Here is a 27,783-nt window from a genome sequence, read left to right on the forward strand (position 1 = left end):
ACTGCCACCACCGTCCATTCTTCGGTCGGTGCCATCTTCGGCTCCTTCGACCCGTTCTTCCAGACCCTTGTCTGAGACAGATGTGGATCGTGTCGTGCAGAAACTCATGGAAAACACGGCCTTTTCCAAGTTAATTGCAGTTTCCTCCCAGTTGGTGTCGAAACTAGAAGGCCTCCCCATATCTCCAACGGGTCCTCCTTCGAGACCCATCCAGATCTCTGAGCCGGGAAAAGATGACCTGATGATAGTGGAACCCTCTGTGCCGAAACCGTCCATTGCACGATCGACACCTTTGACTTTGACTCGTTCGGAACCGTTAGGGGAGTCGCTGAGCCGACTGTCTTTGCTCGGTTCCGGGACCGAGAGTCGTACTGACCTGTCGGTGCCGACTCTCCCTCTCGGGGCCTCAGCACAGACTGGCTCAGCTCCGTCCTCGGGGTCGGAGCCCACGGAACTTGGTTTTGGGATGCTTCCGTGTTCTTCGGAACCGGAGGAGCCCTCGGCCAGGGGTTCGGGGGCCTTTGACCTTATGAGGAAGGTATTGTCTGCACAGACAACCACATCATCAGGGAAATCTTCTCCTTTTCCAAAAGGGCCACTTTCTGTTTCTGCTCCCACGATCCATCCCAAGCTTCGAGCCCAATTGCCTCAGCCACCCCCAGAGGGTTCCCCCTGTTCCTTGGAGGCCTCACCAGAAGCCCCCTCTGAGGTCCCAAGGAAACTGTTGTGCAAAAGGAGGCACATAGATTCCCCACAGGAATCTCTAACGTCTGACACCGACTTGGATGAGGCAGAGGGGTCCCCCAAATCGTCCTCGGAGGATGTCATTTGCAGACATCCTGGAGATTTTGAAACAGAGGGGTGATTGGCAGTCCCTAGCCCCCTCTGAGGACGAGTCGGTGCTGCTGAAGGCTTTTGGGGCTCAACCTTCTACCTCCTGGGTGCCTCCGCCCTTCGATGAATTAATGGATTTGATTACTCGAAGGGCGTGGGAGACACCTGACACAGTGGAACCAGTCCCTAGGAAACCAAACAAGTTCATCACTGCCCCCAAAGATAATTCTTATCTCACCAAGGGAGTCCCTGTCGACGCTATGGTGGTGGCGGCAGCCACGAAAAAGGAGATGTCCGAGTCTTCCTCATCTTTTCATCCTCCTAATAAGGATTCTAGTACTATGGACAGATATGGGAAGCGCATTTTTAGTTCAGCGACTTTTTCCAAGCGTTCGCTAAACTACTTGACCCATTTCACACGTTTACAAAGGGATCTCATCAAGGAGCTGATGGATACCCTCCAGGGTAGCACAGATGCTGCTGTTTCAGAAAAGGTAACAGCACAACTTAACACCCTCACCTCCATAGTAAACTCATCCATGAGGCTCCTCTCGTATGCAGCTGAGGGATCGAGTAGAGCTGCAGCTTCAGCGATTGCTCTTCGAAGACAATCATGGATGTGGCTGTGCTCTTTTGCGGAAGCCCTCAAGTCTTCCTTTGCCAGTGCCCCTTTTGATGGTGCCACACTTTTTGGGCCCAAGGTTAAGGAGACTCTCACTCGTTGCGAGCAAGAGGGAAAGACCCTGTCTGCTGTTGGGGTCCGTTTTTCCGCTCCTACTAGACCATACTCCAAAGGGCAACGAGGCGGAAAAATGTGGTTCCGTAAGAATCTGGGATCTTTCCAGACCACACAGAGTGATACTCCCTCCAGAGGCAGAGGAGGGGGTAGAAATGGAAGACGCGCCCGGCAGAGGGGTCCGCATAACCAAGGCGACAGGGATTCCGTCCCTGGGAAGCCTTTCCAGCACTCCTGAAGGGAGGCCCGGCTGTCCTGCTCTGGAGGCAGTCGGGGGTCGCTTAGCTTTATACCCACTGGCCTGGCTAAACATTACTTCAGATTCTTGGGTAAAAACCATTATAACCAGAGGGTACAAAATCCCCTTCATTTCAACACCACCTCTACAAAGAAAGTTTCCAGATGTGCCACCCCGTCTGCGAAAGCTAGCAGCTGTAGAAATTTCAAAGCTGCTCGAAAACAAGAGTCATCCAACTAGTCCCGGCGCACCAAAGAGAATTTGGAACTTACTCAAGGTTCTTTTTAGTTCCAAAAAAGACAGGGGACTGGAGACCGATCTTAGATCTCAGCCATCTCAACTTCGTGAAGAAGGAAAAGTTTCGGATGGTTACGCTTCAATCGATCCTTCCATTCTTACAGAAGGACGATTGGATGTGCTCTATAGATCTCAGACGCGTACTACCACATCAAAATGGCCAGACCGTCCAGAGATCACCTGCGCTTCTGGCTGGGAGCCAGTCACTTTCAGTTTCGAGCTCTGCCCTTTGGACTCACCTCAGCCCCCAGGGTATTCACCAAATGCATGGCAGTAGTTGCGGCTCTCTTGAGACGACAAGGATTCCAGGTGATGTCCTTCATGGATGCATCTGCAGTCATAACAAATGGGTTGTCCTGTCGTCAGGCAGCCCTTCGGTCGGCCGGATTCCAAAGTCTGGGTCCGGCTTCGGCTGATGTCACACTTCACCCGACGTCATCTCTGCTGGTCTTCGGGTATAAAGGCATCAGCCGACGCCATTTTCCTCAGTCTTTCTTGCCGCGTGGCGCCCGAAGCAGAAGCTGTTCGCAAGTGCCGGTCGGTCAGATCCAGAGATTACTACTACCGAATACTACTTGAAGACTTCTAAAAGCTAAGTACCCGTTGGGGACTCTTTCTTGCCTCAGCCGATGTCAGAAAAAGTCAATAACTGTTTAACTTGTGGGAAACAAATACCTCATAAAGATTTCCACTCTTACTGTTTGCCTTGCTTAGGCCCAGACCACGATGTAGCAGCCTGTTCAGCCTGTGCTTCCTTCAACCGAACGCTTAGGCCGGTCGGAGTTTGCTGAACAGTTTTTCGGCTCAGATTTTGCGTACATTATGCCGTCGGATCCTCCGACTACCCAAATTGTTAAAAAACGCAAAGAAAAAGACCGACACTCGCGGTCCGCGGTTTCGGCCGAAACCACGGTTAAGCAAGCCGCGAGTGTCTCGGTTTCGGCCGAAACCGAGAAAACTGGTCAATCTTCAGCCGAATCCATGACTACTACTGAGGCTCCTGTTATCTTACCGGAATCAGCCTCAGAAACTTTGCCGACAACTGTGGTTACTACTGATTTATCAGACACCATCCCTTTGGATATCTCTACCCCAGCACGTGGTGCTGCTAGGCCTCCTGCAGCCATGTCTATTAAGGCCTTTGCCAGGGCTAAAGCAGCCAAATCAGCTAAATCAGTGCCTGTTAAACCACCCTCACTCAGGCCCACTTCTAGTTCACAAATGCTTACTCTGGCAGAAGATTTAATATCCTTAATTAGGGGATCCCAATCTCACCCAGACAGGGCCTCTCAGCCCCCAGAAAAGAGACCTAGGGCAGAGCCCCCCGAGCCTGTGTCCTCTGATTCTGCGGATGACTCAGACATTACAGACCAGCCAAAGGCTCCTTTTTCCAATTATGAAGATTCAGATGCTGAAGAATCCATTCCAGCTGCCTCTCCACCAGAGGAATTCTCCTTTGGGGAAACCTTACATGCTATGAGAGAACAATTCCAATGGCAGGGACAAGATTTCTCAGATTCAAGAAAAAGGCTTAGGACTTTTCTGCATTTACCACAACATAGGCCCTTAGCTATACCTCCTGTCCTGTCTGTTGTGGACAATGCATTTAATGATGTCTGCACTGCACCTGATTCTTTACCTCCAGCCCCTGCCAAACCAGATAGATTTTACAGGGTGCCAGACACTCATCACCACCTATACAAGGCCCCACTTGCAGACCCCGAAACTATATCCCAGGGGCCTAAGGCAGTAGCCTCACCCACAGCAAAAAACCCTATTCCCTCTGAAAGGGAATCCAGGTCCTTAGAGAGATGGGGGAAAAGTCTACACCTCTGCTACTCTCTCAGCTAGAGCTTTAAACTGTCAGTTTCACATGATCCAATACCAAGAGTTTATGCTTGATCAGTTAATTAAAAAGCTGTCCTCTGATGAATCTTTAGATAAGAAATATGTATTAGAAATGGTGAATAACATCCAACAGGTTAGTAACCATTCTTTAAAATGTGGCTATGATGCACTGGAGGCTTCATTTAGATCAGCCATGACTGGCACAGTAATAAGAAGGCATGCATGGTTGAAAGAACAGGTCTTACCGGATCATGTTAAAGCTAAGCTATTGGATGCTCCTATGGATAAGGCCAGTCTGTTTGGGGAACCTGCCCAGCAGGTAATGAAGAAAATGGAAGAGAAGGCAAAATCTGTACAAACAGTTAAAGATTTCCTACAGGTTCAGCCCCCAAGGTTTAGCAGGAACTGGCCTGCCAAAAATTGGTCCTTTCCTGACTCCACAAGATCACAAAGGGGCAGAAATCAATCCAGAGGAGGTGCCTACAGAGGACGACAGTGGCAAGGCAATAACCGAGGCACAGACACAACCACTGCCACTGCAACAGGACAATCACAGTGACTTGGCTCTGACTCCGCCTACCAGGGAGCAAAGAACAGCACCATTAGGCGGAAAGTTAGCCTTATTCTCGAAAAATTGGCACTATATCACAAAAGACAAGTGGATTTTGCAAACCATAGACCAAGGCTACCGGTTCCACTTCCACACTTTACCAGTAAAAAGAGGAATGCCAAACCTGCCCCCAAATCAAAAAATAGAAGCCCTGCACCAGATAGCGGAATTAATAAAGATGAGAGCTGTGGAAAGAGTACCAATAACAGAACAGGGCAAAGGATTCTACTCCGGACTCTTCCTAGTACCAAGAAAAGAGAAAAACTGGAGACCTATTCTCGACCTGTCCATCTTAAACACATACATCATCGTCCCAAAATTCAAAATGCTGACCCTACAGCAACTTCTTCCCATGCTGGGCAAGGAGTGTTGGCTGGTAACTCTAGATCTCAAGGAGGCATACCTGCACGTCCCCATTCGACCAAATTGCAGAAGATGCCTCAGATTTCTAGCAGGATCAGAGCATTATCAATTCTCAGCATTGCCCTTTGGCTTATCTACTGCGCCCAGAGTATTCACAAAATGCCTGGCATCAGTAATCGCTCACTGCAGAGTACAGGGAATCCAAATTTATCCATACCTGGACGACTGCCTGTTACAAGCGGACAACAAAAGCAAGCTGACAACAGATTTACAAAGGGTCATTTACTTGCTTCAAGCCCTGGGATACACAGTCAATTTACAAAAGTCAAGGCTGATACCATCCCAGACAAGAACCTTCTTGGGCGCGGAATTGGACACAGTAAAACAGATGGCATTCCTAACTGCAGAAAAACAAAAAGAGCTCCCTCTTTACTTCTTGGCATTAACAAAGCAGAACAAACTAACAGCAAGAAAAGTCCTGCAGGCCTTGGGCTTCATGGCATCATGCATAATCTTGGTCTCACATGCCAGACTGCATATGAGAAAGTTACAGTGGTACCTAAAGAATTTATGGTCTCAACACAGGCACAGCTTAGAAACAGAAATACCACTAATCCCATGCTTAAAACAGGAGTTCCTATGGTGGGCTCGGGCATGCCAGTCAAACCCAGGCTTACCCTTCCACAAATTTCCAGCAAACCAAACCATCACAACGGACGCCTCAGACCTAGGATGGGGGGCACACATGCTGGACAAATGCGTACAAGGACTGTGGACTCAGGACCAGCTGCACCTGCACATAAACCAAAAGAAATGCTGGCAGTAAAACTGGCAATCCTAAAATTCAGACCATTCCTCAAAGAAGGCCATTTGATGATAAGGACAGACGACACCACAGTCATGTGGTACATCAACAAACAGGGAGGCACTCATTCTTACCCCCTATGCAGAATGACTTTGGACCTTTGGAATCTGGCTCTCAGCTACAACATCCAGTTACAGGCAATATTTGTACCGGAAAAGAGAACACCCTAGCAGACATTTTAAGCAGAACCACCTCGGATGCTCACGAATGGATGCTACACCCGGACATCTTCAAGGCCATCACAAAAATGGGGAATGCCACAAATAGATCTATTCGCTTCCCACAAAATCACCAGCTCAAAAAATTCTGCACAAGGACATTCCACCCACTTGCATGGAAGGTGGACTCTCTATCCTTCAGCTGGAAAGGCCTGACAGCATATGCATTTCCACCTCTTCCCTTGATGCACAAGGTACTACTGAAAATCAAAGAGGAACGTCCAAGGATAATTCTGATAGCTCCGAACTGGCCAAGACAACACTGGGTACCCATTGCTGAGGAGCATGTCTCGGGAGAAAATGTGGTCAATACCACTGATGCCCCTGATGTTAACTCAGAACAACTACAACATCATATATCCAAACCTAAAAACCTTGCAACTGACTGCCTGGAACATCACATAGCAGTAACTAACCCAGGCCTTTCACAAAGGGTTAAAGACATTATCCTTGAAGCCCGCAGACCTTCAACAAGAAGGAACTATGCAGGAAAATGGAAAAGGTTTGTCATTTGGAGTTCTGAAAGAGGAAAAGATGTGTCGAACATAGATATTGCTAACATTCTGGAGTACTTGGCAGAGCTTCTACATACAGGCCTGTCCTATTCCTCCATCAAGATACATGCATCAGCTATTTCAGCAGAATACAGCTTTGATCCTCCTGTCTTTTCACATCCTCTACTCAGGCAGTTCCTCAGAGGGATCAAGAATGTAAAACCTTGTAGGAAACCACCATTACCAGCATGGGACTTGAATTTTGTACTAGAAAAGTTGACACTCCCTCCGTTTGAACCAGCAGCAACAGCAGATCTACAACACCTGTCATGGAAAACTGCTTTCCTACTGGCTATTACTTCAGCAAGGAGGGTTTCGGAACTACAGGCCTTAATGGCAGTGCAACCCTTCCTAATCTTCCATCAAGATAGGGTGTCCATGAGAACTAATCCTACATTTATGCCTAAGGTGGTATCCAGAGTGTCTTTAAACCAGGCAATCCACCTACCTACCTTCTTTCCCAATCCACAAAACAGAGGTGAAAGAATAATGCATACCTTGGATGTACATAGACAGTTACGCTACTACCTGGACAGAACCAAAGGGAACAGAAAAACTGACCAGCTCTTTGTAGCCTATGCAACAGGAGGGGAAGGAAAAGCAATTTCCAAACAGACAATCTCGAAATGGATAGGAAATTGCATAAGATTCTGTTACTCCTACCATGGAAAACCAATTCCACAGAACATAAGACCTCATTCTACAAGGGCTACAGCCACTACCACAGCTTTCTTAAGAGGAGTGGCAACCAAGGACATTATTGAGGCGGCTACTTGGACCTCCGTGCATACATTTGCCAAGCATTATAATTTACCTCTATATTCTAGATCCCGAGCAGGGTTTGCCTCTGCTGTACTGCAAGGGATCCTGACTACACCATAATTTTTATTCCTCCTCCCCTAGTTTGGCTATGGTATTCTACCCATTTGTTATGACTGCAGATGCATCCATGAAAAACATAGTACAGTTTTGTACCTACCATAAATGTAGATGTCCGAACTGGATAGCATCTGCAGTCAGGATTACCCTCCCTCCTTCCCCTCTGTGGTACTCCTAGGGTATTTACCCTCCTAATAGCTAGCTGGGGGGGGGGGGGGGGAGTCTCTTATGGTGTATTTGTTTGTATATATGTACATACATGTTTATTTTTTGTGTTTGCCTTCTACTATTTTGGAAACATTGGCATTTATCCAAAATTTAGCTTTCCAAGAGGGCAATTAGCATCTGGGGCAAGAAGCACTGAGGAAAATGGCGTCGGCTGATGCCTTTATACCCGAAGACCAGCAGAGATGACGTCGGGTGAAGTGCGACATCAGCCGAAGCCGGACCCAGACTTTGGAATCCGGCCGACCGAAGGGCTGCCTGACGACAGGACAACCCATTTGTTATGACTGCAGATGCTATCCAGTTCGGACATCTACATTTATGGTAGGTACAAAACTGTACTTTTCCCTATCTGGACGACTGGCTCCTCACCGCCACCACCGAACGTCACCTATTGCAAGCCAGAGACTATACAATCGGCCTTTGTTCCCGTTTAGGGATATCCATAAACTTCGAAAAGTCTTGCTTATCGCCCTCACAGTGTATTTCCTTCATCGGAGCAGATCTAAATACACGATCGACACTACTGAAACTCCCCCCAGTAAGAGCTTCAACACTCAAACAGCAGGTCCTTCTTCTGGTCAGCAAGAAAGCCCCAGCCAAACTGGTGTTAAAAGTGTTGGGACTGATGGCAGCCGAACTAATTGCAGTCCCTATGGGAAGGTTACACATGAGGATTCTACAATGGCTGCTCTTCGCGCAGTGGTCGTTCCAACACCTACCCCTAGCGCACGAGATAAGGATAACAGAATCTTGCAGACGGAACCTCTCATGGTGGGTGCGCGATCAGAACCTCACTGTGGGTCGTCCGTTCTGCCCAGTCCAACAGCCACAATAACCACAGACGCTTCCCTGATAGGGTGGGGGGGGCCTTTTTCAGGGAAGAACAGTCCAAGGAGAATGGTCCAGCACGGAGTACACTCTACATATAAATGTTCTGGAGTTGAGGGCGGTGTTCCTGGCGTTGCAACACTTCCAAGCCCTCTTACCTCTAGGAATAGTAGCAGTTCAGACAGACAACATGTCTGTAGTCTGGTACATAAACAAACGAGGGGGAACCAGGTCTTACCCATTATGCAGAGGCGCCATGAGAATTTGGCAATGGGCAGAGTCCACGGGTCGCTTTCTGATAGCAGCACACATCCCGGGGTCATCCAACGTCATTGCGGACAGGTTGAGCAGAGCCATCCTGTTACCTCACGAGTGGTCCCTCAATTCACAGACGGCGGAAAAGATCTTCCGCAAATGGGGCAGCCTTGCTGCGATCTGTTTGCTTCCCCATTGAATGCAAAATGCAGAAGCTACTTTGCCCTTCTACCCCCTCCGGGGGATGTCCCCAGGGACGCACTAATACACAGTTGGCCCCCGGGTCTCCTATATGCATTCCCACCGACTCCATTGATTCCCAGATTTCTACAGAAAGCCAGGAACCTGAAAAGGACTATAATACTCATAGCCCCATTCTGGCCTTGTCAAATATGGTTCCCCTTTCTTCGAGCCCATCAAATAGAGGAACCATGGATTCTGGACCCAGTACCAGATCTGCTGACATATTCGTCGGGAGTTCCTCACTCGTCTCTACAGTCCCTCAAACTAGTAGCTTGGCTGCTCCGCTTCCCTGCTTAGCCAGGTCTCATCTACTCCTGGCAGTTCAACACATCCTGGTTTCTTCTCATAAAGCTTCCACTACTAAGCTCTATACGAGTAAGTGGAAACGCTTTGTATATTGGGCATCTAGTCAAAACTTAGACCCCTTGTTAGCTCCTCTACATAAAATTTTAGAATTCTTATCCATCCTTTTTCACGAAGGAGCTTCTACTTCCACTCTAAGAGTACAGTTGGCGACCATATCAAACTTTCATATTGGTGAGGAAGGTTCTCCCATTATGTGTCTCAGACTTTGTAAGGCCTTTATGAAAGGAACCTTCCATCTTAGACCGCCTGTCAGAAAACCTTTCTTTCCATGGAGCCTGAATTTGCTGCTGTCGCAACTCTTGTTGCCACCTTTTGAACCTGCTTCGTCACGTCTCTTAAAGTTCTTATCATGGAAGATGCTGTTTCTTGTCGCCGTGACCTCAGCTCGTAGAGTCTGAGCTGCAGGCATTATCGGTCAGACCACCTTACTTGATATTCCATCCAGACAGGGTCTCTCTGCGTACAAATCCATCTTTCCTTCCAAAAGTATGCTCAGTTACGAATGTTAACGAGTCTATAGAGCTTCCCTACCTTTTTCAAAAACCATACTAACAAACTGGAGTATATGTTGCACAAGTTGGATGTTCACAGGCAGTTAAGATTTTATTTAGGTAAGACCAAAGCTTACAGGAAAACGGATCAGCTCTTTGTCGCATTTGCAGACAATAAAAAGGGCATGGCAATTACTAAACGTACATTATCTAAATGGCTTGCTGACTGTATAACATTTGTATACTCTAAATCAAAGCAATCCTTACCCACCAAACCTAAGGCCCATTCTACCATATCAGTTTCCACTTCTTTAGCTCATGCGGCTCGCTTGCCTTTGGACACTATTTGTGCAGCAGCCACGTGGTCTAAACCGCATACTTTCATCACTCATCATAGAGTGGACAAGGTCTCCAAGGATAGGACATCCTTTGTTTCCACTGTGCTTAGGAATGTTCTTCCATGAGTCACTCGGGGTCACGGAGCTAGGGACGCTACCAGTGTGTAAGAACAAACGGCGAGATTGAACACACTTACATAAAGAAGTTATGTCCTTACCATAACGTTCCATGTAGAGTGTTCATCTCGCCTTTGTTCTTATATCCCCACCCCCCCCCATGTGTTTGGAAGAACTGGTAGGATTAGAGTCTGATCGACGTGTGTTGTCCCCTTCCGGGGTATATGGTCCTGTGTGTCATGGGATATATGCTTAGACTATTAGTTATTGCTATGGTGAGAGAGTGTCTCTGAATGGCTGAAGAGAGTGTATGCTTCTAGCACCGCAGGTGTTGGATCCTTTGGTCTGGTTTGTTTGCAAACTAGATCTGAGTAATGGCAGGGAGGATTGTGGGATATGGGCTGGTCTCGAGCTTCTCTGAGATTCAGAGCTTTGCAGTTCGGCCGACTTGGAGCCGAGGATCGGCTCCGAACCCGTGTGTAAGAACAAAGGCGAGATGAACACTCTACATGGAACGTTATGGTAAGGACATAACTTCTTTTTTTGCTTTTCCAGGTGATAGCACTGAGGAGGAATTACTGAGGCGACTACAGCAGATTAAAGAGGGCCCTCCTCCGCCGATCAGTGATGAGAATAGATCAGGTAAAGTGTGGCCCACATTCTCTTGTATTTAGTTTGTCCTTCTGTCAAGAATGTAAGGAGCAAGCCATGGAGGTTTTAGGTGTAGGTATCCTTTTTATTTTCCTATTGCTTATGGCATGGTTGTACATCCTGTGATGTGAGTTGTTAAAGGTATATTTTTCATGGAATTTTGTTTGACCATGAGGTGTAGAAACCAACTCAAAATGATTTAAAACAGTATTATTTAATAAGGACGAAATTAATGTGAAAAATGCATTCTCATGCACAAATACTCTATATAGTCCAGACAGGAAGCCCTTCAGATTGAATTTACTTATGGAGTAGATTTAGCTTAGGATATGTGGGTTGAATTGCTGTCTGTCTGTTCATAATAGACTTTTTTTTTTTTTTTTTTTTTTGAGTTGAGTCACTGTTATTTGCAATATTTTGGTCAAAGTTTGTAGAGATCACAGAATTATTAGGGGTAAAGAAATGTTCTCCTTAAGGGATTTCAGAGAGAGTTTTTTTAGAGTGGTGGAGACAGGGGCACACCCAGTCCACTATTAAAACACATTTGCTTATGTAAGTTGTGAAAGTCAGTATATTATGTTGCCTGAAATGTCAAAATCTAATGTCCATTTTTTTGTCTGATTTAACCTTTTTGGGGGGGGGGGCTCTGATACATTTCGGATCTGGCCTCTGCAACTTCAAACCTTCAGACCCATGGCTCTGACTCTCTCCCCCTACCCATATTTCCCTTGCCACAGTCCACAGATCTTGTTTGCTGCTTCATCTGGATGGTCGCAGAGGCTCTGAGCTCATTTTTGATGTGATTTTTTTTTCTCACATTCTCAACTTTGGTTCTCTTTCTCTGTGTTCTTCTCTTCTCCTTGTGTGTATATATCTATGTATTTCTGTCTATTTATATATATATATATATATATATATATATATATATATATATATTTTTTTTTTTTTTAACAGGTAGTACAGTTTCTGTAATTTTTTCAGGTTTAATAACTATATCTGTTATTGTCATTCATTCCTTAACAAAGGAGTCTCAGATCAGACTCTGCCACTTTTCTCTAGGTTCTAGGATCTCACTTTTGAGCTCCTTTTGCCCGTAATACCCCTGATCCCTGCATTGCCTCAGATCTCATTTGCCTTTCTAATAATTCAGTTGGGATTGCGTTCAGCAGCATAAAAGAAAATTAATCTTTTAGTCTTGAGTATCTTCTCTGTACTGTTAAGCCAGTTTTCTCTTTTATAAATTTCTTTAACACCCTTTGGTATTCATTACATTAACTGGTAAATCTTTACCTTTTCCTTTTGTGTAAGGTGGAAATATTACCATTGTTGGTATAAATTTTCTCTCTACCTTACACAAAAAAAAATAGTTTTTTTCTCTCCTTGACTGATTTTTTGTTAGGCATGTACTACAAAGCAGTGGCTGAAAAGCCTACTGGATTTAAGAAGTGCAATTCAAGATACCCAGCTCTGATATCCACAAGGGGTATGTTTGTTTAGTCCTTTCTCACCTAAATGATACTTGTAGTATTTCTGATCTTTTCAATGCCAGAGCCGTCAGTGATTGTTGCAACAAATTGGTGCTTAAGGGCCATATTCCTGTTTCTGCGTCTTCTACTGTGTTTACTTCAGGGGCTCAACCTCCTCTCAGAAATCAAAATCCTTGGAGTCCTGGGAGCGCAGAAAGTGGTCTGTCAGGTGTCCCAAATCTGCTCCGATATTGGAGCATCCAGCAAAAATCACCAGATACTCTGATCCGAAATCATCGTATCTGACACCTTCATCCTCGGTCTTCTCTGCTCTGAAGTTCTTGTTTTTCTCTAGAGCCATTGTCTCAAAGATTAAGGTCTGCAAGTGACCTCAAAGTCTTTGACCTCTTTCCACTAACTCTTCACTCAGGTCCTCTCAAAGTGTTTATAAGGCAGAGGTGGATAGAATAATGAGAGAATTCCTCAGAACCCAGATACAGATGGCTGTCTTACTGGCTCTGTCTCCCATCGATTCCATGAGCCTTAAACCTTCCTCGCATACCGTCCTTATTCCTCCGATCCAACTTTCTATTTCATGTCTTTGGGAGTGACCTGAAGAAGATTTTTTAGTAGGAACTACAGTTCCTGTTTGAACCCTTTTTTTGTTAGTATTCTACCTTTTCTATGGTTTAAATTTCAGTCTGAGGTAATGCAGAGGTCAGGGGCATTATAGGTAAAGGGAGGAGCTCGAGAATCGGATGCTAGAATCTAGGGGGAAAAAAAAGGCGGTTGAGTTGTATCTGAGGATCTGTTCCGAGACCCATTTGTTGAAGAATGAAAATGGACAACACTGACGAATAGTTATGGTGAGTACATAACTTTTTTTTTATTTCTGTCTGTGCTCTTGTCTGTCATAATTGTCAATTCAGTAAAGCAGTCAAGAATTTCATGTGGAAAGTACAGCCACAAAATTACTCCACAAAGCCCCCATTCCATGTGCATTTATTGATTGGGAGAGGCACACATGGAAACTGAATGTGAAGCTTGAGCGTCTTTTGACCACAGAGTTCTTTAGTGCAGAAGAGAAGTTCATTTTAAACGTTCTTCTTCCATCCATGTCATGGTTCATAGTGGTTTCTCCAGCGACACTCCGAGAAAGAAAAGGACAAGTTGGAAAAGCTTGTCAAAGATGCGACTGTCAAGAAGGGCATTGATAAACTTTAAAAAGGAAATGGTCTTCAGATCCCACAGCCTCAGCAAGTCCACTGCCAAAAATGCTGAAGCACATGGATAAGCTTCAGATCCAGTCTCCTTCCGTATCCATGCTCTTAACTTTGGATGCCGTTAGTCCTCTGCTCCATTCCCATATTCTTCAACAGTGCTCCAGAGCTTCATCAGTAGCATCTTCCAGGTCTGCTCATTCTACCAGGAGTCTTACCAAAACAGATGTCAGAATGATTTGGAAACTCCTTCAGATGCAAATGCAGTTAGGGGCCCTACTGGCTGTGTCCCATTTGGAGTCGATAACTTCACCAACTCCACCCCCTTTAATGTTCAACTCCTTTGCTGGTCCAGAACCTGAGCCCTCAGACCTGGAGGTCCCCAGAGGACCTTTGTTGATGCTGGTAGTGGCATCTAATTCTGATAGTGGCTTGGTTTCTCTCGAATCTGGGCCTCCAGATCAAGACCAAGGTCTGAACTGAAGCTTCTAAGCCAGTGTTTGGAGAGAGGGTTCAACTCCAAAGTTGTCAGAGCTGTCTGTCTCTCTCATGGCATCAGCTGGCCACAGCTGTGCTCAGATGTCTGCTTCAGAGCCATGAAGTGCCGGGGAGTGTGTATGTGCATCACCTTTTGAGAATTCCTTAGCTCCTATCTCTTCCTCTGCCTTCAAGGCCTTCCATCTGGTCATGTTACATTCAAGAGAAGAGTTGACTCCTTCCCTTTCAGATCCAAAAGCCCATTTTCATTGGAGACCCGGGGAGAAAAGTTCCATAATTAAAACATAGTAGATAAAGTATTATAATTTACAACTTATAAAATACATGATATAGTTATACAAAGTAAATAAGAAGCAGTTGGTTAAACAAGGTGAATACAGCAGCAAGAAAAAATACAAGGTTACAAAAATCTTACTCATGTTCTATCTGTTTCACTGTTGTAGTCATTACATTTGGGTTATCTGCTTGCATGTAGCCCTCATTCGGCCTGATTAACAAAGTCTTGGGTCCTGCGTCAGTTGCTGTCCCTTCTTCCATGACGTCAGGGGTATAAAACATGCAGCCGATGCCATTACATCAGTCTTTCTTGCCTTGCGGTGCCCGAAGCAGTTCAAGTGCCAGTCGGCCGACTCCTGAAATTTTCATTTTCGAGTTTTAGAACCGAAGTCTTCAACTAAAGATAAGTACCCCAAACTTTTTCTTGCTCCTTCCCGATGTCAGTAAAAGTTAATTGCATTACTTGTGGAAAGCAAATATCTCATAAAGATTTTAATTTGTACTGTATTCCTTGTCTAGGCCCTGACCACGATGTACCTTGCTGTCAGTTTTGTGCTTTATTTAATCAGTGCAGTATCCGTCGTCTGTGTATTTTCGCTTCTAAATATTTCGGTTCTCTGTTTTAATTGTCCAGAAATGTTGTCAGTTAGCCATCAGACTACCAGGATTCTGAAAAAACGAAAAGCTAAAGACTGGCCGCCAAGGTCCAAAACTGCCCGCTGTGCGTCTCCTAAGCCAGTCTCCAGTTTGCCGGTAATCGGTGAGGCGCTTTCGCAGCCCCTGATACCCACTACTTCTGATTCGCAGGCCTCTACTGAGACCCATTCAGAGTCCGGAATGCCGCGAGATGCTTCAACTATGGAACCCGCGGATGTCTCTACCTTTGATGGGTCCAGAGCCGCTGTGCAGGCATCGGCTTCTGAGGGTATATTCAGGCCTACGGACTTGCATATTAAACAGACGCCTCCTTCTCTCTTGGGCCTAAATCTGGAACCATGCCTAAAAAAATGATGCCCAGGCCACATGCTCAGGTCTTTATGCCTAAAAAACAAATAAGAATGGCTGAAGATCTAATTCTAATCGGGGGTAGCCAACCTTCTCCCCCCCCCCCCTTTCTAAGAGGCCTAGGACTAAAGTGGTTTATGAATTTTTTAACCAGGATTCTGTTTTTTCTGATTCTTCTGATCTGGATTTGCCCTCATCTACTTATGAGGATTCTGATGCAGAGGACTCCATTCCCTCTGCTTCTCCTCCAGAGGATTTTTCTTTTGGGGAAACCTTACATACTCTTAAGGGAGCATTTCCACTGGGAAAGCTAGGATTTTTCTGATTCAAAAAAAGAGGCTTGGGGGATTTCTTACTCCTGCCTCAGCATAGGCCTTTAGCTATACCTCCTGTACTAGACATTGTTGATGCTTTTTCGTAATCTAGTTTGGTTGGCCCCTGATTTCTTGCTTCCTGCTCCCAGAAAACCAGACAGATGCTACAGGGCCCCTGAGTCGCATAAGTTCCTTTTTAAAAATCCTATTGCGGATCCAGAGACTATTTCACAGGGGCCCAAGGGCATTAAGGCTTCTACTGCTAAAAATCCTACCCCTTCTGATAGATACTCCAGGGTGCTGGATAGATGGGATAAGAAGGTTTACACTTCTGCAACCTTGGCCATTAGGGCTTTAACTGCCAGTTTCTTATGTTAAAAGTATCAGCAACCTGTTATTGGATTGCTTAAACAGAAAATGTTGATTCTTGACTGTGTGGAAAATGAAGAATTACAGGATTTAATGCATTTTGCTGAACAAGTTGGAAAACATACTTTGCAATGTGGTTTTGATTCATTAGAGGCCTTACTGGGTCTGTGCTCAGAATGCATGCTTGGCTTAAGGAGCAATCTTTGCCTGATCATGTTAAAGCTAAATTGTTGGATGCTGCCTTAAATCAGGACCACCAGTTTGGCAACAAGGCTGAGGAAGTTCTTAAAAAGATTGAAGATAAAGCTAAATCTATGCAAACTGTTAAAGATTTTTTACAAGTTCAGCCTCCTAGATTTAGTAGGCAGTGGCCCTATAAGAATTGTTCCTTTCCAGCCCCTTCCAGGTCTTCTCAAGCCAAACCCAGACACAGCAAAAACCCCAGGTTTCAGTCCCAGGGAACACACAGGACTGCGGGAGGGTGGCCTAAGCCTTACAAACACAAAGTACAGGGTTTGAATCTTACAGGGGATAACTGGTTAGGATTAAAATGGCTCGCAAGGGCAGTTAGCCTAGTACTAACCTATGAACCTAAGCAGTGGGGGGGGGGCCTCCACTTCCAAATCTGGTAGTAATAAGACTCCCCCCTATGGTAAACTGTCTCAATGACTTCCTTTTAAAATTTCCCAAGCACTTATCAACTGACTGCCCCTTTGGGGGGGAAAGATTGCTCTTCATGCAAAGAACTGGGAACTCATTACCCAGGACAAATGGGTTTTAAAGATAGTGTCCCAGGGATACAGATTTCACTTCCAAGCGTTGCCAACACCAAGCGAGTGGCCGGACCTACCCCCAAATCAGTGGGCACAGGCCCAAAAACAAGTACTTTCTCTCTTAAGCATGGGGGCTATTCAACTGGTACCAGAAGAGGAAAAAGGACAAGGTTCCTACTAGAGACTTTTCCTGGTACCCAGAAAAAACAATTCATGGTGTCCTATCCGGGACCTGTCTACTCTAAACACCTTTTTGGAGATTCCAAAACTCAAGATGCTGACTCTTCAATTACTTCCTATGCTAGGCAAAGATGCCTGGTTGGCAACACTATAAATTTAAAAGAAGCATACCTGCACATCCCAGTCAAGGAATCTTGCAGAAGATATCTACGCTTCAAAGCAGGCTACATGCACTATCAATTCTCTGCACTGCCCTTTGGCTTATCTACTGCGCCCAGGGTATTCACAAAGTGCCTAGCTCCAGTTATTGCATTTTGCAGGCAAAGAAATATTCAAATATACCCATACCTGGACGATTGTCTAATTTAGGCAGAAAGCCAGGACATACTTTTGAATCGGCTGCCCTTTGTACAAAGGGTTCTAACTTGTCTGGGGTACACCATAATTGAAAGGAAATCACACCTGGTACCCTATCAACAAATTATATTCCTGGGAGCCAGCTTGAATACAACTTCCCAGATGGCCTACCTCACGCCAGAGAAGCAAATTAATTTAACAACCTACTTCAGACAAGTGGCCACAAAAACCCTGCTATCTGCAAGACAAATGCTGCAAGCATTGGGGTTCATGGCCTCCTGCATTCTTCTAATTCTATATGCAAGACTGCATATGAGGAAACTACAGTGGTATCTGAAAAGCCTATGGTGTCAACATTCTCAGGATCTAGAAACTGATTCCTATCATACTGTGCCTACGCCTAGAGTTCCTTTGGTGGGCAGAGGCCTGCCACCAAAACAAGGGACTACCTTTCACATCATCCCCTGCTGCCCAAACCCTAACAGACACATCAGACTATGCATGGGGGGCTCACCTGGCAGGGAAGTGCATTCAGGGCAAATGGAACTCAAGTCAAATGCACCTGCATATCAATCAAAAAGAAATGTTAGAATGCTCTGCAGCCTTCAGGGGCCACATTCTTCAGGATAACTAATGGAAAAGATGGACAACACCACTGTTAAGTGGTGCATAAACAAGCAGGGGGGTATACACTTTCTTACCCCCTCTGCAGACTAGCCATGGCATTGTGGAACACAGCCTTGAGCTACAAAGTGCACCTACAAGCTCAATTCCTGCCAGGAAATTTAAATACACTGGCAGACTGACTAAGCAGAAACCTCATGGACCCGTACTAGTAGAAACTGGAACCAAGAATTTTCAACATGTTGACAAGTAAATGGGGGAGCCCAGATATAGACCTGTTTGCCTCTCCCCAGAACTACCAATTGGCCAAATTTTGCACAAGGTCTCGCCACAAACAAGCCTGAAAAGTGGATGCTCTGTCCATCTCTAAAAACCGATCAGTCTATGCCTTCCCCCCTCTGCTCTCCAAAGTACTACTAAAAATCAAACAAGACAAACCAAGGATGATTTTGATCGCTTCAGACAGGCCACGCCAACACTGGCACCCCCTTCCTGTGCAGTGTGTCATGGTTATCCCCATGGCACCTGCATCAGACTCCTTTACTGTTCTCAGCAGGAGAACTAGATTCTGCACCCTCAGCTTCTAACACTGAACCTTGCAGCCTGGCTAATTACGTAATCTCTCCTTTACATCCCTCAGTAAACCTGTGATGGATATCATTTAAGAGGCAAGGAGGCCTAGCACTAGAAAATCCTATGCTGAAAAATGGAATAGATTCTGTGCCTGGAACCAATCTCAAAGGATGAGCACAGCAGCGGCCAATTTACCTCAGATTTTACAATACTTAACGGAGATGCTTCACAAGGGCCCGGCTTTCCTCCATTAAAATCCACACCTCAGCCATTTCAGCTCATAACACAGAACCCCCCCCCCCCCCCATCTCTCCTCCACTGCTCAAACAGTTCCTCAGAAGGGCCAAAAATTTGAGGCCACCCAGGAGAGCTCCAACCCCAGCCTGAGACCTTAACTTTGTTTTGGAGAAACTCACTCTCCTTTCGAGTCAGCTGCTACTGCAGACTTAAAATTTCTTTCTTGGAAAACTGCTTTCCTTTTAGCAATCACTTCAGTTAGAAGGGTATCTGAATTGCAGGTCATTTTGGCAGTGGAGCCTTTCATCATCTTTCATGCGGACAGGGTGTCCCTCAGAACCAATCCATCCTTCATGCCCAAGGTGGTATCCAGTGTGGCTCAATCAGTCCATTCATTTGCCAGCCTTCTTTCCCAATCCACAGAACAAAGGGGAACGGATACTGCATTCCTTAGATGTGCACAGACTACTCGGGTTCTACTTGGACAGGACTAAACCTCAAAAGGAAATCTGAACAACTGCTGGTGGCATTTGCTGCAGGGGCAGAGGGGAAGGCTGTTTCAAAGCAAACCATTTCTAAATGGATAGGCCCATTGCATTCATTTCTGCTATAAGCACCATGGAAAACCTATTCCCCAGGGGATCAGACCTCACTCCACCAGGGCTGCATCTACCTCTACAGCTTTTCTCAGAGGCGTCCCTACCATGGACATCCTAGAAGCTGCTACCTGGAGCTCTGTACATATTTTCACCAAGCATTATCATTTGCCAATTTTCTCTAAATCCAGAGATGGCTTTGCCACTGAGTCTTGCAGGGCCTTATAGCTGGTCCTAAAGCTATCCAAATTCCTCCTCCCAACCATAGCTTTGGGAATCTACCCAAATGTAACGACTGCAACAGTGAAACACGAAGAACATAGTACAGTTGTGTACACTTACCATAAATGTAGATGTTCGAGTGCATTCCTGGTTACCCTCCCTCCAGCCCCCTAACTTCTTTTGGCTATATCTCTACTTTCCTTTACTATGCTTAAAAGCCTTTTTGGTGTATTTGCATTTTTGTTGGAGGTATTTTCTTTTTTGTTGGAGGTATATCATTGTACTTTTATATTTAAGTGCTCCCCATTAGGGGGCACCTGACATCTGGGGCAAGAAAAACTGATGTAATGGCGTCTGCTGCATGTTTTATACCCCTGACGATCTGACGTCATGGAAGAATGGACATCAACCAACACAGGGCCCAAGACTTTAATTAGGCCGACTGAGGGCTACTTGCAAGCAGATAACCCAAATGTAATGACTGCAACAGTGAATACATTCGGCACATCTACATTTATGGTAAGTGTACACAACTGTATTTTCCTTCTCCTTGACAGGGGTAGACAGTCTTTGATTAATCACCAGAATCCCATACAGAAGAGACAGGTTTGGAAGAAGGGGGAGGTTCCTGTAGAACCCCCTTTGGAGATATCTTCGTTAGAGAAATTTTTAGAATTGGTCGAACAGGGGGTGGGTCCGCAGGTATGTTTTCCCCAAAAGAATCTATTTTCCTAGAGGGTTTTGGAGCTGGCTCTTCTGCATGCTGGATGGTCCCTCCTCCTGACACCCTCATTGATCTAGTGACTTGGGGAGCTTGGAAGTAACCTGATACAGCAGAGCCTATACCCCAGAAATTTGACAGGATTCTAGTGGCTCCACAAGACCGACTTCATTGGAGTAAAAGTCCTCCTGTCGATGCCATGGTTGTAGTGGCAGTCGCAATGAAATAATTCTGAGGAGAGTTTCTGTTCCAGCCCCTAACAGGGTATCTGTCCCTTGGACAGATTGGGAAAATGGACATGTGCTTCAGCAACACTTTCCCTGAGAGTGCTGAGCTGCGTGGCCCATATTATTTGATTCCAAAGGAATTGACTAAAGAAATTACCAATTATTTTTCATATAATTTGCCATTGGATATCCACAAAACTGTGGAATCTCAGCTTTCTTCCCTATATTCAATTCTGAATGGCTCCATTAGTCTACTTTCAGATGCAGCTGCTAGAACAGAAAGTACTGGAATAGCCTTGCACTGCCATGCCTGGATGTAGTGTTGCGATTTTGTGGAGAGCTTTGACATTTTTCATCAATGCTACTTTTGATGGCAGTACACTGTTTGGCTTGGAAATCAAGGCCACACTAAGAAATGAACAAGGTAAGACATTCTGCCATTGGAATCTGTTTCTCCACACATGAGACCCTTTTCCAGGAATCTGAGGAAGGAACAGAATGTAGTTCCAGAAGTCAGTGAGTATGGAAGAAAATGTGGTTCTGGAAATTGCAAAGTCTTACCCAAGACACTGCTGCTGGCCGACCTCCCTGCAGCAGAGGAGGAGGTAATTTCAATGGACATCTCTAGAGGCAGAAGCCAGTCACAAAACCAAGGATTTTGCTGACCATTTTCTGAGAAGTCTTTCCAGTGCTCTTGAAGGTTTGCCAGACTGCCACAATCTGGGGGCAATTGGGGTTGCACCTACCCATACACCCAGAAACCTAGCAGGCTGTCACTTCGAATTCTTGGATGTTAAGGATAATAGCCAGATGATACTCCATTCCATTTCTAACAATGCCTCAGGCAAATATAATAATTCCTTTCATACCACCCACTCAGTTGGAAATCCACAACAGCAGAAGTAGAGAAGCTGCAAGAAATAGTCATCCAGGAGGTCCCTCTAGACCAGATAGGATCCAGTGTTTAACCCCATGTTCTTTTTAATTCCAAAAAAGCCTGCATTGGTCCTAAGCTACTTAAACCAGTGTGTGAACCAGATAAAATTCCAGTTAGTCATGATTCAGTCCATTTTGCATGCATTCTAAAAGTATGACTCTGTGTGCTCTTACTGATCTCCAGGATGCCTTTTACCACATAATGATGCACAGAGACTGCAGGAGATTCATCCGTTTTCAGCTCTAAGCCAATCCTTTCCAATTCAGAGCTCTACCCTTAGAACTTGCCACAGCCCCCAGGTGTTTACCAAATGCATGGTAGCAGTAACTGCTTATCTCAGACTGCAAGAGTTCCAGGTGTTCCCATACCTAGATTTGCTCATTACCACTCCAATCGAGGATCTGCTGATTCTGCAGAGGGATCTCTTACCCCAGTTTACTTCAATGTGTGGGAATTATTGTTACCCCCTCAAAATCTGAAAGTCATCACGTCATCTAAACACAACTCAGCCACTTTGCCTCCATATAGTGTCACAAGTACTAGACCATCCATCCTTCCCCAGCACCCTTAATTCTAAGACTGCTAGGATAGATGGCTTCAGCGATCATTCTTGTTCACATGTCCAGATTTCCATATGAGGGTTCTGCAGTGGACTCTGTCCAATGGTCTCAACATTTTCACCTTCTCAGCACTCCAGGTTGACCTCAGTATGCAGAGCCCACGTAGAGTGGTGGATCTCTGTCAGCATTGTCAAGGCCATGTTTTGACTCCACTTTCACCTGTATGGTAATTACCATGGATGCTTCCTTTTTAGGATGGAGGGCTATTATGAGGGGAAGACTGTTAAAAGATACATGGACATTTTATATATTAATGTTCTGAAAATGAGAGCAGTGGTTTTGGCATTGTGGGCACTTAAGACACTCGTCCTGTAGGTTTGATTGCAGTCCAGAGAGACAACAATTCATTGGTTTGTTACATCAACAAATGGTGGGAACCAAGTCTTACACATCGTGTTGAGAGGCTGTGAAGGTTTGGCAATTGGCGTATGTCTTCCCATTAGTTGCTGATAGCAACACACATATTGTGGACTTCCAATGTACTAGCAGGCAAATGAGCAGGTGCATTCTTCTGCCTTACGAGTCTCCTCATTTCAACAGTGGCAAATAAAATCCTCATTCTCTGGGGACAAATTTGCTACGACCAGTTTGTCTCCTACCTGAACAAGTGCAGGAGTTACTTTACACTGATTGCTCCACATGGTCTGTTGTCAAGAGATTCTCTAGTCTACATTTGGCCTCTGGGTCTCCTCTGTGCTTTCCACCATTTCCTCTAATTACAGAATTCATACAGAAATCCAGAATCGTCAGGGCCAGGATGATCCTCATTGGCCCATATTGGCCACGACTGGTGTGGTTCCCTTATGTTTAGGCTCAACTGTTCAGTCCAGCATGGACTCTGGCCCATAGGTTTGGCGTAATCTCTCGTTCTTCTGGACCTTGAGCTCCCTGAGTTTAACAGTTTGGTAACTCCAATTCAAGCAGTGGCCGGGGAAGCCAGATATACAGAAAATGTTCATGATGTTATGTGGTCCTATCTCGCCTACATTCTTTACTCGTGGGTTCGGAGCCGAGAATCGGCTCAGAGACTGCCAACTTATTTTCTAGCACAAAGTCTCTAATTGGCTGGGCTGACCCGGTATCCCAAGATGCACCTCGCCCTAACCCCAGATCTCGTTTGCCGCTTGTAGAGTTAGGACATGGTCTGGCTTGGCTGTGGCTAAGTACCTTTGCAGATACGTTTTATAAGTATTGTAGCAGTCTGTTATATTATAAAAGCTGTTTTAATAGCTAGTTTTCTATTTGTCTAAGTTTCTTTGTGAGAGTTAGTGAGATTGTGTTTGTGGTATCCCTCTGTTTGGCGGGCTAGGTCCGTTTAAGTTAAGAGGACCTAGTCCTCTCCTGTGTTCCTGGTGTTAAAACTGTGCTTGGTTTTATCCTTGTCGTTTCTCTGCTACTCCAAGAAACGTTAGAGTTCCTTGGCTGTTAGTGCTGTTTTGTTTTTTCCCGCCTTCCTCTTGTGTCGTTGTCGTTTGACAGTGTGGTGTTCCTTTTACCATGTCTAAAGAGCAGGAGGAGCACAAACCCTCCGGCTTTAAAAAGTGTACTAAATGTGGCTACAAAATGTCTATCACGGATGGCCATTCCATCTGTGTTTATTGTCTTGGTGCTATTCACCTGCAAGAGTCCTGCAGTTTTTGCCATGCTTTTAGCGCTAGGGTACTGCAGGAAATAAAAAAAAATAAGCTGATTTTTGAAGGGCCTGATTAAGCCTTCTTTTGAGGAGTCCTTAGATTCCTCTTCTTCCAATGCTAAATCTAAGCCTTCCAAGGCCAAGAAGAGATCTCTGGCTCAGTCTGCTTCCTCAGAGCCTCCGGAGAAGGTTAAAAAAGTGGTTGCTGCCTCCTCGGCTCCATTGTCTTTGGGGCCGCAGGAGAAGGTTTCGATGATGGATACTACCACCTCTGCTCCATTGTCCTCTGGGCCGCCGGAGGTATCTGTGGTACTGGAGTCGACTTCAGCTCCGATATTATTGGAGCCTATTCGGAGCCAGTCGCCCAGTGTCAGGCATGCGTCTCCAGGTAGGAGATCCCTATCTCCTTCTATTTCCTCCAAATCCTCTAGGCTGTGTGATTTGAATGTGGATAGGGTGGTCCAGAGGCTCCTGCAGTCGCCGGTGTTAGCAAAACTGTTCTCTGCTCCAGAGCCAGTACCCATTCTGGTACCTGTAATTTCTCCTCCGAGCACCCATGGGTCATCGGAGCCAAAGTGCTCCTCGCCGAGTGATGTTCTCGTGTCGGCTCCGATACCCCATGTGAGTTTATCGGAGCCGTCATCGGCTCCAACCATGTCTGTTCCGTACTCTGGTTTCGGTACTCTGGTTTCCTCAGTCGGACTCGAGGGGGATACCTCAGGACTCCTATCTGTTCCGAGCCTCCCTCTCTGTGCTTCGGCTTGGGGAATCCCAACTCCGGTCATGGTCTCGGAGACTGGTCGGTCCTTGGATTCGGGGGGACCTGCCTTTGAGGCCATGAGGAGTGCACTGGCCAGATAGTCAGTTGCATCACCTGGATCGGTCACTCCTTCCCCCTACACCCTGGCTAGAGCCTCTGATGCCCCCCCTGTCCTTGGATGGCAGAGCCCGAAGGTCTGGGGATACCCCCTTGAGCGGTCCCCTACTTTCTGAGGGTCCCTCAGAGTCTGTGCCTGAGGAGCCCCCTAGAAAAAAGTTGTGCAAGAGGAAGCACATTGACTCCCAGGACGAGTCCCTCACTTCCGATACTGACCTAGAGTCAGAGGGGTCCCCCAAGTCGTCCGATGTCTTTCTCCGACATCCTGGAGATTGAGGCAGAGAGGTGACTGGCCTTCCAAGACCCCCTCTGAGGAGGAGTCCGTATTCCTCAAGGCCTTCGGAGCTCAACCCTCCGCCTCCTGGGTGTCTCGACCCTTCAAACTCCTGGATTTGATTTGTCGAAGGATGTGGGGAACCCTGATTCCGTGGAACCTGTGCCTAGACGTCCAAGTAAGTTCCTTTCTGCTCCCCCGGGGAAAGAGTTCTTGACCAAAGGGGTTCCTGTGGGTTCCTGTTGATGCCTTGGTGGTGGCGGCAGCCACTCAGCAAGAAGTTGCATAGGCTTCTTCCGTCCATCCTCCTAACAAGGAGTCCAGGAGTATGGACCGGTACGGCGACCTTTACCTTGCGGTCGCTGAATTACCTTTGTCATTTCACTCTGCTCCAAAGAGATCTCCTTAAGGAGCTAGGAGATACTCTGATGGGGGTAACATACCTGAGGCGGTAGCACAGACTGTTAATGCCTAGTTGTCTACCCTTGGTTCCATTGTCAACTCGTCCATGAGGCTCGTATCTTATGCAGCCGAAGGGGCGAGTAGGGCAGCTAGCTCAGGTGTAGCTCTCAGAAGGCAAGCCTGGATGTGCTTGTGTCATTTCGCGGAGGCCTTTAAGTCTTCCTTCACTGATGCCCCCTTTGACGGGTCCTCTCTCTCTCCGGGACCAAAATGAGACACCCTCACCAGATGCGAACAGGAGGGAAAGACCCCGTCTGCCGTAGGGGCCCATTTTTCTCTCCCTTCTAGGCCTTTACCCCAAGGCTCAGAGAGGGGGGAAAATGTAGAAATCTGAGTTCTTTCCCTGCAGCTCAAGGCGAGTCTCCCTCCAGAGGCAGAGGAGGGGGAAATTATTCTGGAAGACGCCGTCCTAGAGGCAGAGGAGGCCCCCGCAACTCGTGAGACCGCGATTCCTTTCGTGGATCTTCCTTTCAGCATTCCTGAGGCATTGCCCGACTGTGCTATTCTGGATCCAGTCGGGGGCCATATTTCGTTGCATCCGGAAGCCTGGGAAAGCATCACCCAGGATCGTTGGGTGCTTCGAATAGTTACCGGAGGTTACGCTAGTCCCCTTTTATCAACACCCCCTCCAATCAGAAGGATCCCGGACGTCCCACCCAGTCAATGGGATCAAGCAGCACTAGAAGTTGCAAAGCTGCTAGAAAAAGGAGTCATTCAACCAGTCCCCTCGGACCATATCGGATTAGGTACTTACTCAAGACTGTTTTTGGTGCCGAAAAGAACAGGGGACCTGAGACCCATTCTGGATCTCAGCCGATTGAATCACTATGTTCTGAAGTCCAAGTTCCGAATGGTCACGCTTCACTCCATTTTTCCATTGCTGGAAAACGGAGTATGGATGTGCTCCATCGATCTCAAGGATGCCTACTACCACATCAAAATGGACAAGGCATCCAGGAGTCACTTATGCTTCCGGCTGGGAGCCAGTCACTTCCAGTTTCGCGCCCTGCCCTTTGGTCTCCCCACAACCCCCAGAGTGTTTACCAAGTGTTTGGCAGTGGTGACTGCTCACCTGAGACGTCAGGGATTCCAGGTGTTTCCATATCTGGATGACTGGCTTCTCACCGCCCCCACCAGGCATCTCCTCATTCAAGTCAGGGAGACTACCATTACACTTTGCCATCAACTAGGAATTACTTTGAACTGGTAAAAGTCTGCCTTGCTGCCCTCACAGCGTGTTGTTTTTATAGGCGCAGAGCGAGACTGTATTCAAATGTGGGCCTTTCTGCCACAAGAGAGAATGAGTGCTGCAGTCTCAGATCCACGCACTGTTACCCCTCAGGAGAGTTCAAGCCAGGTCAGATGTTCATCGTGCATACAGCTGCAGTCATAACAGATGCTTTCTCCTGCCGTCAGGCGGGTCCTTGGTCGGCCGAATTCCAAAGTCTAGGTCTGGCGTCGGTTGTCGTCGCTTCTTCCCTGACGTCAGTGCGACAGGGGTATAAAGGAACCAGTCGACGCCATTTTCTTCAGTCTTTCTTGCCGCGCGGTGCCCGAAGCAGAAGCAGTTCGCAAGTGCCGGTCGGCCAGCTCCTGAGATTACGAAAATTTGGAAACCGAAGTACTCTTAAAAGCTAAGTACCCCGTTGGGGAACTTTTCTTGCCTCAGACCGATGTCAGACAAAGTTAATTGTATTTCTTGTGGGAAGCAAATACCGCATAAGGATTTCCATTCCCTCTGTATACCTTGTTTAGGCCCAGACCACGACTTCTCGGTCTGTCGTTGTGCTACATTCAACAAACGCACTATTAAGCATCGGGCGGAGTTCGCCCAGCATTATTTTGGGAAAGCATTTAACTATACTATGTCGTCGGATACTCCGACTCCGGTTTTGTCTAAAAAAACGCAAAGACAAGGACCGACACACGAGGTCCGCGGCCTCTACCGACACCACGCCAAAGCCGACTACACGTGGTCCGGTTCTCAGCGAGGCACCTACGCAGCCCCTGACTACCGACGACACTTCTTTGATGGTGTCTCCTGTGCCCGAGGTCGCAGGCTCCTCGGCCCACACCCCGACTACAGATACCGAAGCCACTCTTGGCGTTGAAACTCAGAATGTGGACAGGTCCACCTCCACTCAAGGTGTTTTCAGACCTTCCTCTTCTTTCTCCATCAAGGCTTTCACAAAGTCTAAAGCAACCTTGCACTCTAAGAGACCAGCTACACAGGGCCCATCTCCAGACCCTATGCCTAAGAAACAGATGCTTAAAATGGCTGAGGATTTAATTACTCTAAGCAGAGGTTCTCAGCCTCCACCGGACAAAAGGCCCAGAGTGGAGGAAGATTCCCCCTCCTCTGA

At 46.5% G+C, this 27,783-nt stretch overlaps 1 protein-coding gene across 1 annotated transcript in view; it reads left to right on the forward strand.

Moving 5' to 3' along the window:
* The window catches only part of RLIM (ring finger protein, LIM domain interacting), a gene marked incomplete at its 5' end in the record, with an annotated part of 275,393 nt that overhangs the window by 108,190 nt on the left and 139,420 nt on the right, over positions 1–27,783 (forward strand). The window contains 1 exon segment of the mRNA XM_044057670.1: positions 10,864–10,950. Within this exon segment, the coding sequence (XP_043913605.1) occupies positions 10,864–10,950 (87 nt within the window).

The sequence above is a fragment of the Protopterus annectens genome, chromosome 15.part0, assembly GCF_019279795.1.
Source record: "Protopterus annectens isolate FY-2018-M chromosome 15.part0, PAN1.0, whole genome shotgun sequence".
Classification (NCBI taxonomy): domain Eukaryota; kingdom Metazoa; phylum Chordata; order Ceratodontiformes; family Protopteridae; genus Protopterus; species Protopterus annectens.